Below are 18,165 nucleotides of genomic sequence, written 5' to 3' on the forward strand. Positions count from 1 at the left end.
TCGTGCTTTACAACTCCAATCATCATCCTCAGCTCATTTCCGGCCCATCTGTTGCTCAACGACGTTTATCATCTGCCGTATTCCAACGAACTCGCTTGAAACCCCCCAAGTCGAAGCTCTCTACTTCCACAATTGAAACCATGAATTAGGATTGAGATGTAAAACCATGAATTAGAATTGAAATCTATCAGATCTAAAATACATAAAAAAAAACTAGGGAAGAATGTAAATAATTGTGAAAATAGGTGAGAGAGGCGGAAATTAGGGTTTCTGGTCGACAGTGACCAAGAAAGAAGACGAGGGTGTTTTTGTAAATTTCCATCATTAATGAAAAATCAAAAGAAAAAGTTTGTGTGTACATTACTTTCAAATTGTACATGTGTACACCTAATTTTGTATTATACATTAAAGTGATTGTGTACACATTTTTGCTTCTTGTAAGTTTTAAGCTATTTTGTATTATACATCAAAGTGATTGTGTACACATTGCTTCTTGTAGTATTAATGTCGTGTGTACATTACATTTTAAGCTATACATGTGTATACCTAATTAAACCATCATTGACCAACATTGAAGGTCGCTCGTACATGTCTTGTGTACATTACATTTAAGTTATACACAAATGTCGTATGTACATGTCGCTCGTATGAGTGTGTACATGTCGCTCGTATGAGTGTGTACATTGAAACTTGCGCATACACAAATGTCGTGTGTACATTCCATTTAAGCTGTACATGTGTATACATGTACACGCTTGTTTGCATGCAATTGTGGTGCAGTTTGTTTATATCTAAAAGAACATATGAAGTGTACACATGATATAAGTTGATGTACATATGTACACTATGATATATATGTAGGTGTACAATATAAGTGTGTCAAACATCGTCAACGTGTACACATATATTCTACTGTCCACGTGTACAATATTATACGAATTGATACATGTACACCGATTCATTTGTACATTTTTTAAATTAAGATATTTAAATTCATATTTACATATTTTAGGGATTGGATTGAACAATTAAAAGTTTTTGGAAAATTAAAAGGGATGTATCTGAAAATTTGATAGTTTGGGCCAAATTGATAATAACCTAACAAATAAAGGACCAAACGTGAAAATGTGAGAACACCTCCATTACTGCCCGAGCTTCACCGTTCGACATAGATTCCGACCATCACAACCACCACGACATACTGTCACAGCGCGAGGTGGATGAGTTGCGGAGCACAATGTGGAGGAGGAAGCTTGGTCGTGTGATTCATGGCGAAGGAGAAGACGAACCGCAATGGAATTGGGCTGAGGTTCATCACAGACGAGGACCAGGAAGCACGGCGTGTTTGTTCTCAAATCTTCAGCCTACAGTCTTCGTCATACAAATCTTAAACTTTGACATGTTTGTTTTCAAATTTATTCACCGTACTTCTTATCTATATTAGAGTGAAGGAGATAAGAAAATGAGTATTAAACATGTGGCTGAAAATCAAAAGCAATTCACTGCTTTTGTCAGTTTTAAATTTTAAAATAAAAATTGGTTAGCAAATAAGAAACTATAAGCTTTTATAGTTAAAGTTTAGTTGGGGACATCAAGGTAAACAACCAGTAAAAACTAATTTGGTAGCTGAAACTGACTTATATTGTAATAACAACATGAAAAATGCCCTATAGGGGTAATCACTCTTTTATTATTCTGAGGCTGGCACTGTACATCTAAATTCATTTCTCTGAAATTTAGTCATTTATTGTGAAGCAAAATGACAAAAATTCTGAAAGTTGCTCATCTACAAAAAAAAAAAAAAGCAAAAAAAAAAAAAACATTTCATTATTCTCAGTTCCAAGAGATATGTAAGAAACTAAAATTGATATTAATTTTTTTTAATTTTGCCAAAAAGAAATTGTGGATGGATCGATTGGCTGGGGTGTGGGGGTCAATCATCGGATTTTTGAGCGCTTTGTTCATCAACTCCAAAAGCGTCAGCAATGTTGAAGTTCAAGTTTTTCATCATGGTTCTGCTTCTCCCAACTCCATCTCCTTTCTTCATCATTGCCGTAAACTCCGAGAAATCTATCTTCCCGTCCTACATTCATTTACAATACCTCAGTACTCATATATAATATACATCAACATTAGAGGAGAACAAGTGTAGTTGGTTACATACATTATCAAGATCAATCTCCTTGATCATGGCATCAAGAGGTGTATCACATAGACCAAACTCTGTGCATGCTGACTGCAGCTCATCTATGGTGATATATCCGCTCCCGTCCTTGTCAAAATACGAAAATGCTGCCACCAGATTCTCTTCTCTCTCCATCTTGTTCATGTGTAGTGTCGCTGCTAGAAACTCTCCGTAGTCTATTGTACCACTGTTATCAATATCCGCCTGTGCCCAAAACATAATTGCTCTCTCTTAACAAGTCCAAATGTTGACAAAAGAGAAAGAGAGTTTATTTGGTCATGGTATTGTTAGGGATACCGCATCCATAAGAGACTTGATCTCTGATTCCATCAGCTCGGATCCGACTCTCTTCAAACCCGCTTTGAGCTCTTCAAATGTAATCGTCCCGCTGTTGTCTGTGTCTATCATTTTGAATAATTCTTTTAGACCCCCAATTTCTTCCTCTGAAAGCCTCTCAGCGATAACCTGTGAGTGTTGAGAGAAATCAGCTGATGGATTGAACATAAAAAAAAAGACTGTTGTTCATTAATATACCCGCAAGGCCATTTTCTTAATCTTGTTCATCTGTGAGAACTGCTTTAGTCGTGATAAGACTGCTGGGTCAAGAGGCTTGTCTGGTGCTGCCTCTTCATCCACAATCCATGGGTGACCTAATACATTCAGAACGAGCTCAATACTCATTATCCACAAAGACACAATAGTTGATACTAAATGAACAAGCCTTACACAAGGCCTCATGTGCAGAAATTCGTTTCTTGGGGCTCCTTTCAAGCATCTTGTAGATCAGATCTTTAGCAGCTTCTGAGATAGTAGGCCACGGGTCAGATTTGAAATCTAACTTCCCTTGCAATATCTGTCTAAAGATTCCAGACTCGGTTTCTGCATCCATCATTCAAATAAGACATGAAACTTGTATATAAGAAAAGGCTTTTTATCTTTTGCAGACTAACCTGCCCAGAAAGGAGGGACACCGCTTAGTAAAATGTAGAGGATTACACCGGCGCTCCACACATCTATTTCAGGTCCATAACATTTCTTTAGAACCTCTGGTGCAACATAGTACGGGCTTCCAACTACGTCGTATAGATATTGTCCTGAAGACAAACAAAACAACAATTATTCGATGATCCAATCAACACATAATCAACCAGGAAAAAACAGCTAATTCTAATACAAGAAACGTTTTGCTAACAAAGAAACAATTATCAACTTTTGAATTTCAACTAAACAAAAGGAAAAAAAAAAACAAGAAGTTGAGAATGTGGGAAAGAGATGAATCTAAAAGCAAACCTGGTTTGTAGAAGACAGACAAGCCAAAATCGGTAGCCTTAAGCTTGGCATCTTCCTTAGGGCTATCAAACAAGAAATTCTCAGGCTTGAGATCTCTATGCATAACCCCAAGCGAATGGCATGCCTCCACCACCGCAAGAATCGTCTTATAAGCTTAACCGCCTCACGCTCGCTGAAATGACCCTTGGCCACAATCCGATCGAACAGCTCACCTCCTTCGCAGACCTCCATCACGAGGTGTACGAAGACGGAATCCTCGTAGGTACCCTTGATCCGGACAACGTTGGGGTGCTCCGAGAGATGATGCATGATCTGAATCTCGCGCCAGACATCCTCGTAATCTTCTCGGCACACCAGCTTCCGCTTAGGGATCGATTTGCAGGCGTAATTCGCGGAGGTTGACTTCTCGGTGCAGAGATAGGTCGTGCCGAATTGGCCTTGGCCTAGCTTCTTCCCCAGCAGGTAGTGATCTCTTAATCGAGGAGTTTGGTAAGGAAGAACAGTGTTTGAAGGGCGTCTAGGATTTGCTTTCTCCATTTTTCTGCGATCTCGATTTCTGTAGATGATGATATCGGAGTTTTTCTTTGCTTTCTTCCCTCTTCTCCATATTTTTTTGACTCACTCTTATATCATTTTCATCACATTTGTTTATTTTCAATTTTCTGTTATTATTTTAATTTCTTGAAATATTAGGTATCGTAATTTTAGATACATACATACACCAGTTCGTTTATACTTTTTTTTTTTTAAATGTTGGCATCTAAATATTATTTTCAAATGCAATAATTTTTTGTAAGAATTAGGGGTGGGCAAAATAACAAACCGAACCAATCCAACAGAAGTTAAACCGAACCAGACCAAACTCTGTTCCTTATATAACTCAATTGGTCCATGTTACTCAATCTGAATGGTTTGGTTATAAATCGAACCAAACCGATAATCCAATATATTTTTATCTATTAAGAAATAATATATATATATGTATATCGGTAAAATGCATTATAAACCCTAAAAGTGTAATCTACTAACACTTTAAACCTTTTAGTTTTTTTTTTCTATTGCTTTAAACTTTCAAAGTGACATTTGTATCGTAAAAAACCTTCAATTTAACTTATTTGTTTATCAGTAAAAGGTTAACATGTCGCACAGGTTAAAACGATGAGGTGTCGGTTTTTTCAAAAAAATAATTATTTAACTAATAAAATAAATAAATAAATATCAGAAAACAAAACAAAAATTCATAAAATTAAAGAAAAAATATCATAAAATTAAATAAAAATTTAGATAATTAGATTAAAAAACAGAAAATAAAATTTAATTAAAATATATGATTTTTTAAAAGAATAATTAAAATTCAGAAAAATCACAAAAAATAGAAAATTCAAAATATCCTTTTTTAAATAGAAAATATTTCTAAAATAATTACAAAATTTTTTTTCAAAAAAAAAACTAACATATCATCGTTGACAATAAAAATTTCAAACATATCACTTTTGACAATGATGGTTTCTTACATAACTATTAACAATGACCGATTTTGATATATCTTAAATGATAATTTTCGACATCATCATTGAAAATGACGGTAGATATATTAATAATGATGTTTTAACAAACATATAGGGGATATTTTATAAATGATTCTTAAACATTTATAAATGCTTTAAAAGGATAAGTTTAATTTTCTCATAAACTTAAATATTTGCATAATTAATTATCATTTAAAGTAACTTTGAAAAATAATATCAAATATGTGGTGAGATTTGTCATACATCCACCATAGACAATAATAGTAGAATACATATTTGATTTGGCAGATGTGAGATTGGAAGAAAATGTGGATTTGGCGGTTGCGATGGTGGAAGATATCATGTAGTCTGGGGATGCCCTAAACGGCTTTACATCAAGACCTAGGCTCTCATATCGAAGCTGCATAAATGTTATCCTCCAGAGAAGCATAGCAAAGATAGCTTGGACAATTGTTTGTCTACCCAAGGAAGAAGGCGGTCTAGGCCTCCGGAGCTTCTCCATCTGGAACCAGGTGTTATGCCTAAAGTTCATCTGGATACTACTATCTAGAACTCCCTCTCTGTGGGCGTACTGGCACTGGAGCACGCACCTGAATGGCCATTCTTTCTGGACCATCGCAGAGAATGCTTCTGACTCTTGGGCGTGGAGAAAGCTGCTGGACCTGAGACCTTTTTCGCTCCAGTTTTGTAAAACAAGGCAGGGTAACGGTCTCACAGCAAGCTTCTGGTTCGATCAGTGGACTCCCATGGGTCAGTTGATAGAACACATTGGTCCCGCGGGACCTAGAGCCTTGCAAGTAAGGAAGAATGCAGTCGTTGTAGATGCTATAGCAGGATCACATTGGACCCTTCCACATCCACGTTCTCAAGAGGAAGTTGATTTACATGCTCACCTTACGACTATAACCCTGCCATTAAATGTTGATGTTTGTGATGATTACGAATGGGTGGCTGGTGATTCTTCTTTACATGTTTTCAGGTCTTCCACAATGTGGGAAGTGCTCAGGCCGCATCAACAGATCAAAAATTGGGTGGATGTGGTCTGGTTCAAAGGAGCAATTCCAAAGCATAGCTTTACTATGTGGATCGCAAACTACGACATGTTGCCTACACGATCAAGACTTGCAGCATGGGGATTACCGGTCTCACCCTCCTGTCCTTTTTGCTCCAACTTCGAAGAGACGAGGGATCAGCTCATGCTTTCATGCGAATACTGCTCAGATGCCAGCCACCAAACACCATGTTCGCAGACTGGTCAGAGCTCTTGTCCTGGATCAGAGCTGCATCTTCTTCCAAGATTTCTCTCCTTAGGAAGCTAGCGGTTCAGACGGTGATCTACCATCTATGGAAGCAGAGAAACAACCTGGTACGCAATCAAACATCTATCTCAGCAGCAGCTGTGTTCTATGGCATCGATAAAGAGCTACGGAACATCATCTCAGCAAGGAGGCATAGGAAACATTTTGATTCACTTATGGCCACGCGACTAAGATAAAATGTGTCTTGTAGGTTTAAATCATGATCCAAAATTTTTTATTTATTTTTGCCATGATGGCTCGAATGAAAGATCTTCTTGTAAAATCTTCTTTTCATTTATGATATTTCCAGTTTAGCGAAACAAAAAAAAAACTTTGGATGATATAATCACATTAGCTTTAGCCTAATCACTACGTGAGAATGTTTTAGCATATCAACTAGTTGAAGAAGAACGAATCAGAGATTCATCTTCTATTGTTTTTGGGGGGTTTTAAGATGTACTAGATCTCGACCCGCACAACCGCGCGGATTTTTATTTTTATTTATTTTTATATAAACTATTTGTTTTCAACTCTAAATTGGTATATATTATAGTAAATATGTGTCTATCAATTTTTAAACACATAATAAGTATACGGTATATTTTTTCATTGAATAGATTGTTTCAAACTTTCACATGTATTTGTATCTTCTTCTATATATATATTTTCGAATTATTATTTCATTATTAAAATCGTAACTATATAGAAACTTTCACATGTATTTGTATCTTCTTCTATATATAAAGATTTGTAAAATATTGTTTTATTATCATATTCAAAGATACTGTAACATTTCTTTAAATAGACAAATAATTTTATTTGATTGCCTAGTGGGGTCGGGTCGGGTCGTAGAGAGAGTAGATTGGTGGATAATGGAGAACACGTTTACATGACATGGACCCACTTTATCTTGCACGTCTCCTTCTTATTTGCATTCATTATGGAGAGTTGTGATTCTGAATCCAGTTGTATAATTTATGTCTAATTTATATATAGTGGCCCAATAATACAGAGAAAAAAAAATAAACCGTCCGATACGTCTTTGAAATTTAATAAGAAATGAATATCATTACAGAAAATTAGGAACACGCTTTGAATTGAAAACGAGAGATTAGCATTATTGCCCGAACACAATTTCTGAACTAGAAGAAAGGAATTAAATCTTGACCTTTTTAAAAGGATGAGGTTACGGCTAGGAAGGTCGCTTCTGATTGTATGTTCCGATTACGTACTCACAGGCCGGCTCAACATTGCTAGGGACCCTAAGACAAAACCAATTGTTTTACTCTTTAAAATTTATAAGTAGATAATGTTTAAAACATTTTTAAAATTTAATCAGTAATATTTTATATATTTGTAATAAAAATAAAACTATATACATATCAAATAATTTTGGGCCTTTTCAATTTTATTTATTTTATTTATTTTATTTATTATATCTTTATATATAAATATATAAATTTATAAAAAAATTGGATTAATTATTATTATACAGAGAGACATCAGTTTGGGCCTGGAGCAGTCGCACCGCTTGTCTCCCCTTGTGAGTCGGCCTTGTACATACTACAGTTTGAGAGGTTTATATGTGTTGACTATGTGTATGAATGGTAACTTGACAAAAGCGGAATTCTCAAAAAACGCCTTTTGGTCACCCTTCATAAATCATTTTGTAAAAGTGCGGTATTGGGAAGAGAAAAAAAGTAAAACCGCAAATGATAAAATTGTTTATTGGATAACGTACATCTTATGAAAAACGCACCCGACATAACAAACCAGCGTATTTGAAAAAAACACACTTCTCTCCTATTGTATTTTTTATATATATTCATTAAAATATTTGAAATACATTAATATACATTCTGTTGATTTGTTGTATTAGAATAAAATCTTAACTACTAGCACATATAAAAATAACCATTATACACAGTAAATAATAGATAACTTTTAACCATTATGCACAGTAAATAATTCTGTTTTGAAAACGGCAAATGTGTTATATTTTTTTTCTAACAGCACCTATCTTATGCAAAATAAATATTATCCTTTTTAATAATAAAATCTATGTTATACAACATCTTATATATTAAAACAGAAGTCGTGACTTATTTCATGTGTGATTTTTTATTTGGACCACCCCTTAGAAAGTTGCTTAAATGATTTTTATATAAATATTTGAATTATTCAATTATTTGAAAACTAACTAATCAAATAGATATTCTTTTATTTTCTCTAAATTTGCATCTGAATAAAATCTTTTCATATCTTTTTCATAATATAAATTTATTCTTTTAACTAAAACAAACATTTTATTTTAATTATTTAATTAATTTCGTATTTATTTAAAATATAATATATTTTTCATTTTTCACTAAAACAAACCCTTAAAATATTTAATATTTCGTCTTTGTTTAAAATATAAATGTATTTTCCATTTTTCACTAAAACAAACCTTTTAAATTTCTAATTAATTTTGTAATTATAATTAAAATCATGTGCAATTTTGCATTAAATTTATGATATTAATTTAATATAAGATTTTTCAATTAAATCTTGGATCCCTAATGATATGATTTTCAATTTAAAAATTTGTACCACATGATTAAAAATGTGCTATGAATATGAACAATCGGTTTACAAATGCTATTTTGATAGTATAATAGATCTGTGTTATTAAATATAGTGATTGGTTTAATTTATATTTTAATAATAAGAGTATATGAATACTTTGTGAACATAAAAGTAATCATTCTTATTTCTATATAGACTAAGCTTATATATTATTCATTAATTTAATTGTTTTTGTACTTTTTTTATCTTGTGCAGTTTTGAAAGTGCAATATGTATTCTACTAATTAATGTCATTAACTTAAATGACTGACAAATGATTGAAAAATATATTTTCATATGAATATGTTTATTTTCAATCTGTCATCATCAAATGTAATGGTATGTATAAATGTTAATTGTATAAAGTGATGTATCATAGATGAAAGATTGCAAAAAAAAATTAACACCAAAAACTCATTGCAAATAATCCAAGAGTTTTGGAGTAATACAACCAAACAATTAAAATCTAAATCACCAATAGACAACATAATAAACCTCAATAAAACAAAGATAATATAGAAAAATACAGATTTAAAATGACAATGACAATGACAAAGACGATGCATTACTATTTTTGGTTCAATAATTTAAATGAAACATATGTTTTATGAATCAGACTTAGTATAGGTTATTGCGTCAAATATTTAAATCATACAAATAATTTGATACATGACCTATATATTTCATGACCTATATGCAATTAATATATATGGATGGCCAAAACCTATATGTAGGTTAACATAGATGTATGGCAAAAATCTAAAATACAAGTATACCCTGAATGAAATATTTAAGTCAGTGTTAAATTAAGTGTTATTTTTCGTAAATATAACTTAAACTTAATAAGAAAAATACCACTAACAGTTTAAAACAATAAATTAAATTATTGTTTGTGAACTATAAAATTTTATATCGCTAATCATGTAAAACAAATATGTATGTTTATAAAAGTTAAAAATAATTACCCGCACGGTTGTGCGGGTAGAGATCTAGTTTCTAACTTAAAAATTAACACATTTGTTTTTTTTAATTGTAAATTTTCTCACTGTTAATATAATTATTAATATTTTTAATAAATAATATACAGCCCTTTTATTTTCTAACTTTTAAGTATGTTCTGCACATTTAACATATTTTATTATTTTCACGTTTTAAATATAATAATTTGTACTCTAAATTATTTTAATAGTAAGTAAATAATTAAAATTTATAATTTTATTGATAATTAGTATTGCATAAAATTTTCACCAACCAAATCTTATTTGATATTATTAATATTATTTAAAGAATATGTACTTATGTATTTATTATATATATAGCAAGATTTATACTTATTATTTATTTTTCTAGTTAATAAAAGAACACATAAAATTATATTGATTTCATTGATATTTTTGTTTAATATTTTTTTTTTAATTGTTCAATTCCGCAAACTATATATGTTCACCAATCAACACAATTCCGCACCGCTAATTTTGTTAAAACCGCACTTGTCCCGCAAACCGCACGAACTGCACTTGGACCGTACCACACTTAAATTTTGTCCCGCTAATATTACCAATTTTGCAGTCACCATTCGGACTCATATCTATTTTTCACCATTTAAAGTCAAAGCCAGGTCTGAGTGGACTAAAGACATTTGATTCCTACAAATCACGCCCAAGTGACAAATTACGTGGACTCCCACACGGCTATACCCATTCTCAACCACGGGGTTTCCCTTTGCCTAACAGTTTGGAAACTTAGATGTCTTCTGGTATATGTTGAGATGATTCCGTGATATCAATGTAACATGAGATATTTACGCCCACAGACACAATTCATCTTATGAATTACACTTTAAGACACTTTGGTCTTAGTGGACACTTTCTCTTAGTGAAATGTCTAGCTTAACCCTCACCTCTTAGTGAAAGTGGGTTTCATGAATTCTCTAACCAGAACAATTGGTTTTTCTAACTAGTAAAAATAAAACAAATAATATATTTTCAGATATTTTTTACTTGAATTTTGAAAGAGTCTATCTTTTTTTTTCTTTTTCATTTTGTAGATTTCAAGAGACAAACCCTAGTTTTATCTCTCCCCCGATTTCTTGTAGATCTAGAAACTCAAACCTTCGCCAAACCGTAATCAAGTTTCTAAAAATCAGATCCTCTCCGGCGATAGTTGATTTCGTCATTAACCACAGCCAGCCACCGTTGATTGAGAAAAACCCGCCATGGAAGGTGAGTTCCGTTTCGTACTCTGTCTCCGCCGCCGTTGTTCCTTCATCTTCCACCCACAGCCACCATTAACGATTTTTCCTTTTTTCAGATTCTGCAGAGGACGCCATAGACCACCGTCTTCCCGTGAGACTCTTCGCAACTGATTCATATATGAAAAGTTAGTTTATTGTCTGATTGTGGTGGTGGATGCCGCGATGGTAGATGTCGTGGTGGCGGATGTAGATACGGAGGTAGAAGACGTGAGGAGGAGGAGGTGGTTATGGATGTCGTGATGGTGGATGCTATGGTGGTGGATATGGATACAGCTGACGCCTAACCATGACTTACCCGACCACAACTCACCCAACCACAACAACCCGTCTCATGTCGCCACACATGATACACCTAATAGACACCTTTTGTTTTGTTCGCAATGTGCCTTTCAGCTTATGTCTATTCATGTACTTTAATTCCACGAACTGAGTATGTGAGGAAGAAGAATCACTTGGAAGCCACTCCCATATCATTAGCTAATATGCTGTACAACACTACCTCCATCCAGACTAAAGCCTACAAGATCACACTAGCATTGTCACCAGACTAAAGCCAACATCGGCATCCATTCACAAACTGGCCACCAGAGCCTTGACGACAACACTCCCGACCACAACAACACTCCCCCTAACCACAAGAGTCCCATCCACAACACATCTGACCACCACAACAATCACACAAACCACGAGAGTCCCATCCACAATACACCTGAGAACCCCAATCCAACCATCTTCTTTTTGTCCACCACGAACTCCACCCATTACCAAACACATCTCCAAATATTTAAACTATATTCTCAGCCTTAGATCTTATGCATATAAATAGATCTAACGTCCTTAAACAATTCACTTTTTCCCATACAGTTACCTTTTTCTTTTAACCTTTATCATTTATTGTGTAACTAAAGACAAACTTAGTTTCTACTTCTTCACTTTACGGTAGCCTTCTTAAAAGAAACACACTCCTCCTTACACAAAAAGCAAGGTTATTTATGTCATAGAAAAGACAGCTGTCTAGAGAAAGTGTGCAAAGGAGACAATGTGTTTTTTAATGTAAACAAAAGTCAGATTGTGTCCTATTATGTAAGTCTCTCATGTAACATCCTGCTTGTGGTATTGGCAGTGTACATTGAAAGGTTTACAAAATTGATTTTACTACTATGTCACTTAAGTGTAGTTATCATTTCGGTCAGACATCATGAGAGAATTCTAGAGTAAAACGAATATGAACTGGAGTTATCAAAAGATGGATAACTTATCGAAATTTGATTCACGATATTGTGCGAATGAATCCAAAGCACGGAAAAAGATGTGTTAGTTGCAGGGTCGACAAGGAAATATTATAAAAAATAAGGATGTAAATTATAAAAGATAAGGATAACTATCATTTTGTTGTTTTTGGTGTAGATTCTTCTTCAGTTTAGGATCTATTCTTTGTATAAATATTTTGTTATGTAAGTCAATACAACACACTTTCATCTATACTATTATTTGTGAAGTAAATTTCTGGAATCGAGATCTCACGTTAAAAGTTAGAGTGGTTAATAATGTTTATACCCTTAATGAATAAAATATATAACTAAATTAAAAAAAAAAAATTTATTTGATTAGATAATTGATTAAAATTAATAATAGTAATAATTATCTGAAATCTGAAAATATAATTTAAAAAGAGAGATAATTTATGTATATATTGTATTGTTATCTGAAAAAGTGTTTTAGTAAAAAGTTAAGAACATGAATTATATAACTAAATATTAATCAAATAAAATTCTTAATTATATAATTAAAAATAGAATATTGAATTATCCAAAATCTAAAAATATAATTAAAAAAAAAGATAATTTCTACAATTATTTGCGAAGTAAATTTTTGGAATCGAGCTCTCACGTTAAAAGTTAGAGTGGTTAATAACTTCTATACCCTTAATGAATAAAATATATTACTAAACTAAAAAATAAAAACGAAAATTTAATTTATTTTATTAGATACTTTATTAGAATTAATAATAGTAAGAATTATCCAAAATCTGAAAATATAATTTAAAAAGAGATAATTTCTATATATATTGTACTGTTATCTGAAAAAGTATTTTAGTAAAAAGTTGAAAACATGAATTATATAACTAAATATTAATCAAAAAAAATTCTTAATTATATAATTAAAAATATAATATTGAATTATCCAAAATCTAAAAATATATTGTATTGTTATCTTAAAAAGTTAAAAACATAAATTACATAATTAAATATTAATCAAATAAATTTTTTTAATTATATAATTAAAAATATAATATTAAGTTATTTCAAAATTTATTTTAGTATAATGAATATAGTGTGAGATTTTTTTAAAAATTATGAAAATATTTAAACCCGCATCGCGGGCAAAACACCTAGTATGATAGTATCAAGTAGGGGTGGCACTTTATCCGATACCTGAAGCCGCACCCGAACCCGAACCCGATCCAAAAAACCCGAACCGAAATCTGAACCCAAGTAGCAAAATACCCGAACGGGTATTAAGTTATGAGAGATTGGATATCCGAACCCGAACAGATAATATCCGAACCCGAACGGATTACCCGAACGGGTATTAAGTTATGAGAGATTGGATATCCGAACCCGAACAGATAATATCCGAACCCGAACAGATAATATCCGAACCCGAACGGATAATATCTGAACCCGAATGGATATCCGAAGATAACCGAACATATATATACTTATCCTTATATTTCTAGTTTACATCTCTCATTTTTTATTAAATATTTATATTGATATTACACATACTTTAAAATCATAAGTATATATATAATTATGGAAAAAATGATTTGATATTCATTTAAAATGAATGTCAAACTTTTTGTTTCATGTATTAACAAAAATTACGTTCAAAGTTTAAAAACAATACCCAAATTAATATCTATTTGTTTTTGAAATATTATCTCCAAACCTATTAATCATTCAATCTATAAAAATAAAAATTCATTTAAGTGAAATCTATATTTTTAAATACAAGAAAATTAAAAAATGAAAAAAAAATTATTTTTTTTCTTTTAAAATCTAAATATCCGAACCCGATTTAAAATAACCGAACCCGAACTAAAAATATCTTAACGGGTTCTCTATCCCTATACCAAAATACCCAAAAATCTAAAATATCCGATCCAAACGGGTATCCGAACGCCCACCCCTAGTATCAAGCAAGATACGATACTCGATAGTTGACGACTTACTTAAAACAACGTATTTTATGTTTAATATTTATTAATCAAAGTTAATAGTTGACTATTTGCTAAGTTAAAATGGATGAGCCAACACAACAACAAGATCAAAATGACCAATATACAAAAGTTAGAGATTTAAATTATCCGTACACGAGTTGAATTTGGTTTCCTTTTCCTAATTTTTTTTTTGATAACCTTGGAATGATCCAAAAGACTTTTTAGGTCAAATGACTAATCATCAAGAGGCCCAAAAAAATCCGGGTTTTGTTTTCCTAAGTTTATAATAATTTTGGTGGTTTTCTCTAATACTAGCTAACAGGTTAAACGTATTTGCAAAATGTTGAGCAATTTTGAACTGAAAGTACAGAACATATATCGCTGGAAAGCATTATTATTATTAAAGACATCTACTATCTAAACTTATATTCAAATTTGACCTTTTTAAGAATAGTTAATGCATTTGGTATACTTATTTTAACATATTTTTGATGATATATGCTTGATTTTCCTAATGTTAGTTTCAATTTGTTTGAATATTTTGTATAGCATGAATATTGAATCTGAAAATTGTAATTTGGATTTGATGATGGATATAGATTTTTTTTTTGTTGGATTGTTAACGCTATAAATCAGTTTCTATAATCACTTCTTTTTCTAAACGACTATAAGCACTTCTTTTATCATGGAAATTTGTTTTATGTTTTTGAATCTGTCTTCAGATTTTTTTTAAAAAAAAATTTTTGTTGGATTTCGGTGGATAAGACCATGAGATCTTGATACTCATTTTGATGAACCGGGAATATGGAGAACCAATTCTTGCAGTCTAACAACAAAGGAAAATAGAAATAAGGCCAAAAAGGCATATAAAAACATAGTTGAGAATGATTGTAAAGAAACTTTGGGTTTGTAACTTAAAATAAAAAAAGATGGCAAAAAAGATGCATAAACCATGCTTACACTAATGGAGCAAATGATTTTAATGCCTTCTGCACCTAAACCAAACCTAGACCCAAGTTTAAAACCAAAGAACCCTAAAAAGGTTGAGAAGCAAATCGGTCCTGAAAGCTTTGAGTATTTTGATAATGATGGAGTCTTCAAGGATTTCAATCTCATCCCCGCACTTCACTTCAGACTGATGAGTACATATTCGATATCTTTAGTGCAATCTGTGAGAAGAATGAGTTCGGAAAGTGAGAATCTTTAGTACAGATTTGATATTTTAGTGTATATGCTTCTTGATTTTTGAACGCAAATAGTTGGCACCAAGAACTAATGCATATGGCAAAAATGGGTTTCGATAGTGTGAAATATCAAAATGCTCCATATAAAATAAAGACGAAGATAAATAACTGTCAACAGGTTGAGTTGGCTTCTGGCTGAAGAGCCTAAATAAAAAGGAAAAACATACCACACTGAATTCTACCAAAAACTAGTCCTCTTTGTCCCTGGGTTTATGCTCACTGGTTTCACCTTCAAGGACACTAGTGGCCTGACCATCGGATGCAGCGGTCCTGACCCGAGCAGGCTCCTCAACTTGACCGAGGCTCCGTAGCATCATAATGACAGCAACCAGGAACACAATGATGTACACGGACCTAATCCCGATCATTGAGTTGATAAATCCCATAAAAGATGGTCCTTTGATTCTCTTCTTCTCTGTTTTTCCTTCTCTGTATCCCTCCAGAAACCGGGAGACTTGAGTCAAATGATCTTCCTCGTGGCTAACTGTCTCTATGCCGTTCACCTGTATGTCAATATAGAGATGTTGATGCGATTTACTATTCTAATCTAGTTATCATTCAACCGGTTTAACCAGTTCATTACCTGCTCATACTCCTCATCTCCGTCCCACACAACAATCTTAGGCAGCTTTGCCTTCTTGTCTGCATGAAACGAGTCTGCAAACTCTTCAAACTGCTCCACACCGACGTAACCAAAAACAAGGTCGCGGTTGGCATGAGCAGCTGCTCTTAGTGCCTTAATCAGTTTCCCCATGCTTTCATGAGTTTCATCTTCCACAATTGTCAATACCATCTTCCTCTCATCATCTTTCAGCAGCTTCAGGGTGTCATGGTTAATTGGCAGAATCAAAGGAAGGAAATTTTGTTTCACAAATTCTTCCAAGAAACCATCTGCAAACGAAAATTATCCTCTCTCAAACCTACTTACTTTAGAACAGATAAAGATATCAAAAAGAAGTAAGTAATCGCTGACCTTCAAATGGACCGTAGAAGACGCTATGCTCATTGTAGGCAGGATGTTGGGCAACTAATGCAGGAGCCTTATCGAAATCATAGGAAACCATGACATCCTCAGAGGCATCCTTTGCAACAGCAAACCAAGCCTTTTTCTTATACTTTCTACCTAGTCCCGATATCAAAGACTGGTTCAACCCAAAGCCGATGAACACAGGGAAGGAAGTCCCGGAATCTTCAACGAAATCCTTGACATGCGAGTTTGATTCAAGAACGGCAACATCTGGAGCAACAAACTTCTTCAAGTAACGGACTAGCAAATCCGCTTTCCTGGGTCCATAATACTCCATTGGCACTCCATGGTTATAGAGCATGAGGGTGGGGAATGCACTGCGTCAAATAATACCAAAAGAAAAAAAAAACTATTTACTTTGATAAGGTAAAAACACCAGCACAGAAGCTAAAGCGTGAAACTTAACAGACATACTATTAGAGTATAGAACGTTAATCAAATTGTTGGCTTATGTACTGGTTAACATCGAATACTAAACCAATCACTAAACCAACAATTTGATTAACGGTTCTATACTCTAATATTCCCCCTCAAGATGGCAAATATATGGACTTTAAAGCCATCTTGCCCACCAAGGAATAGAATTGAAGAGACTCAAGTTCAGTCAAGACGTTACTAAACCAGACTAAACCAATCACTAAACCAACAATTTGATTAACGGTTCTATACTCTAATACATACTCGATCTCAAGCTTGCGTGCGAGACGAGAGTATTTGTCAGCGTTAAGCTTTGCAATGATGATAGGCTGCTTCAGTTTAGCAAGAATAGGAGCAGCTGCATCTAACTGCACCAGATCGACAAGAATAAAATCAATAACAAAGCAAAAGCTATACGATTTCGATCCATAATACTCTAGAACAAGGCCAGATCGAGAAGAAGAAAAGACCTCAGGGTTAAGACGCTTGCAGTGACCACACCAAGGAGCATAGAAATCCACAAAGACGCAATCGAAAGTGGAAATCGCGGATTCGAAGTTGGAGTCGGTGAGTTCGAGTACTGTTCCGTCGATTGTGAACTGATCATCCGATGAAGCTGAGAGTGAGATTGATAACGCCAGAAACGAGATCCACCAATACATCAACCCTAACGAACGCATCTCGATGGACGAAGACGATCTATGGTTTTGAACTCAATTTGATTTTTAATAAGTTTGTAGATGGTTTTACGTCAATCTCAGAATTTAACCTGATTTTTTAGATCTGACTGGTTTCTCAGTTTACCATCCCTTAACGCATCTTTTGGGGATAGGTCATAACAATTAATAGCCCTTTTTTTTTTAAACAATCATATAAACCGTTTGTACCGTTTTAAATCAGTTTGTACCGTTCAAAATCAAAAGTTCCATACCGCAAGCATTTGTGATTGTGATTGGATAAAACTTCTTTTTTATACCTTGGCATTATCAAATTTTTAGGTAATACATGATCATAAACAAGAGAAAAGCAAGGACAATCCCTTTACAAAACAGAGGAAAAGCTAGATAAAGAAATGCCTAAGCCAAGCCGGG

At 33.2% G+C, this 18,165-nt stretch overlaps 2 protein-coding genes, 1 long non-coding RNA gene and 1 pseudogene across 3 annotated transcripts; 2 read left to right on the forward strand and 2 right to left on the reverse strand.

Moving 5' to 3' along the window:
- Positions 1-1,811: 1,811 nt before the first annotated feature.
- LOC106423791 lies at positions 1,812-4,109 on the reverse strand (annotated as a pseudogene).
- Positions 4,110-5,750: 1,641 nt separating this feature from the next.
- LOC106423827 lies at positions 5,751-6,323 on the forward strand. The gene has a single exon (XM_013864582.1). The coding sequence runs from the start codon at positions 5,751-5,753 to the stop codon at positions 6,321-6,323; it is 573 nt and encodes a 190-aa protein (XP_013720036.1).
- A 3,786-nt stretch (positions 6,324-10,109) lies between these two features.
- On the forward strand, positions 10,110-12,156 carry LOC125609207. Its single transcript, XR_007339613.1, has 2 exons — positions 10,110-11,131; positions 11,220-12,156. It is a non-coding gene; the product is annotated as an uncharacterized LOC125609207 (long non-coding RNA).
- Positions 12,157-15,687: 3,531 nt separating this feature from the next.
- LOC106451834 (protein disulfide-isomerase 5-2) lies at positions 15,688-17,929 on the reverse strand. Its single transcript, XM_013893814.3, has 5 exons — positions 17,545-17,929; positions 17,339-17,442; positions 16,604-16,974; positions 16,214-16,521; positions 15,688-16,133 (listed from the first exon to the last, which is right to left on the reverse strand). The coding sequence occupies exons 1-5, from the start codon at positions 17,752-17,754 to the stop codon at positions 15,819-15,821; spliced, it is 1,308 nt and encodes a 435-aa protein (XP_013749268.1). The 5' UTR covers positions 17,755-17,929; the 3' UTR covers positions 15,688-15,818.
- Between the last annotated feature and the right edge of the window lie 236 nt (positions 17,930-18,165).

The sequence above is a fragment of the Brassica napus genome, chromosome A5 (genome assembly GCF_020379485.1).
Source record: "Brassica napus cultivar Da-Ae chromosome A5, Da-Ae, whole genome shotgun sequence".
Classification (NCBI taxonomy): domain Eukaryota; kingdom Viridiplantae; phylum Streptophyta; class Magnoliopsida; order Brassicales; family Brassicaceae; genus Brassica; species Brassica napus.

Bases quoted from the DNA above. Each gene is read 5' to 3' on its own strand.
- LOC106423827 (XM_013864582.1), top strand. From the start codon at position 5,751: ATGGGTCAGTTGATAGAACACATTGGTCCCGCGGGACCTAGAGCCTTG.
- LOC106451834 (XM_013893814.3), bottom strand. From the start codon at position 17,754: ATGCGTTCGTTAGGGTTGATGTATTGGTGGATCTCGTTTCTGGCGTTA. The intron at 17,443-17,544 runs GTCTTTTCTTCT...GATCTGGTGCAG, and splicing joins GCAAGCGTCTTAACCCTGAG to TTAGATGCAGCTGCTCCTAT. The intron at 16,975-17,338 runs GTATGTATTAGA...TATTTGACGCAG, and splicing joins GCACGCAAGCTTGAGATCGA to TGCATTCCCCACCCTCATGC.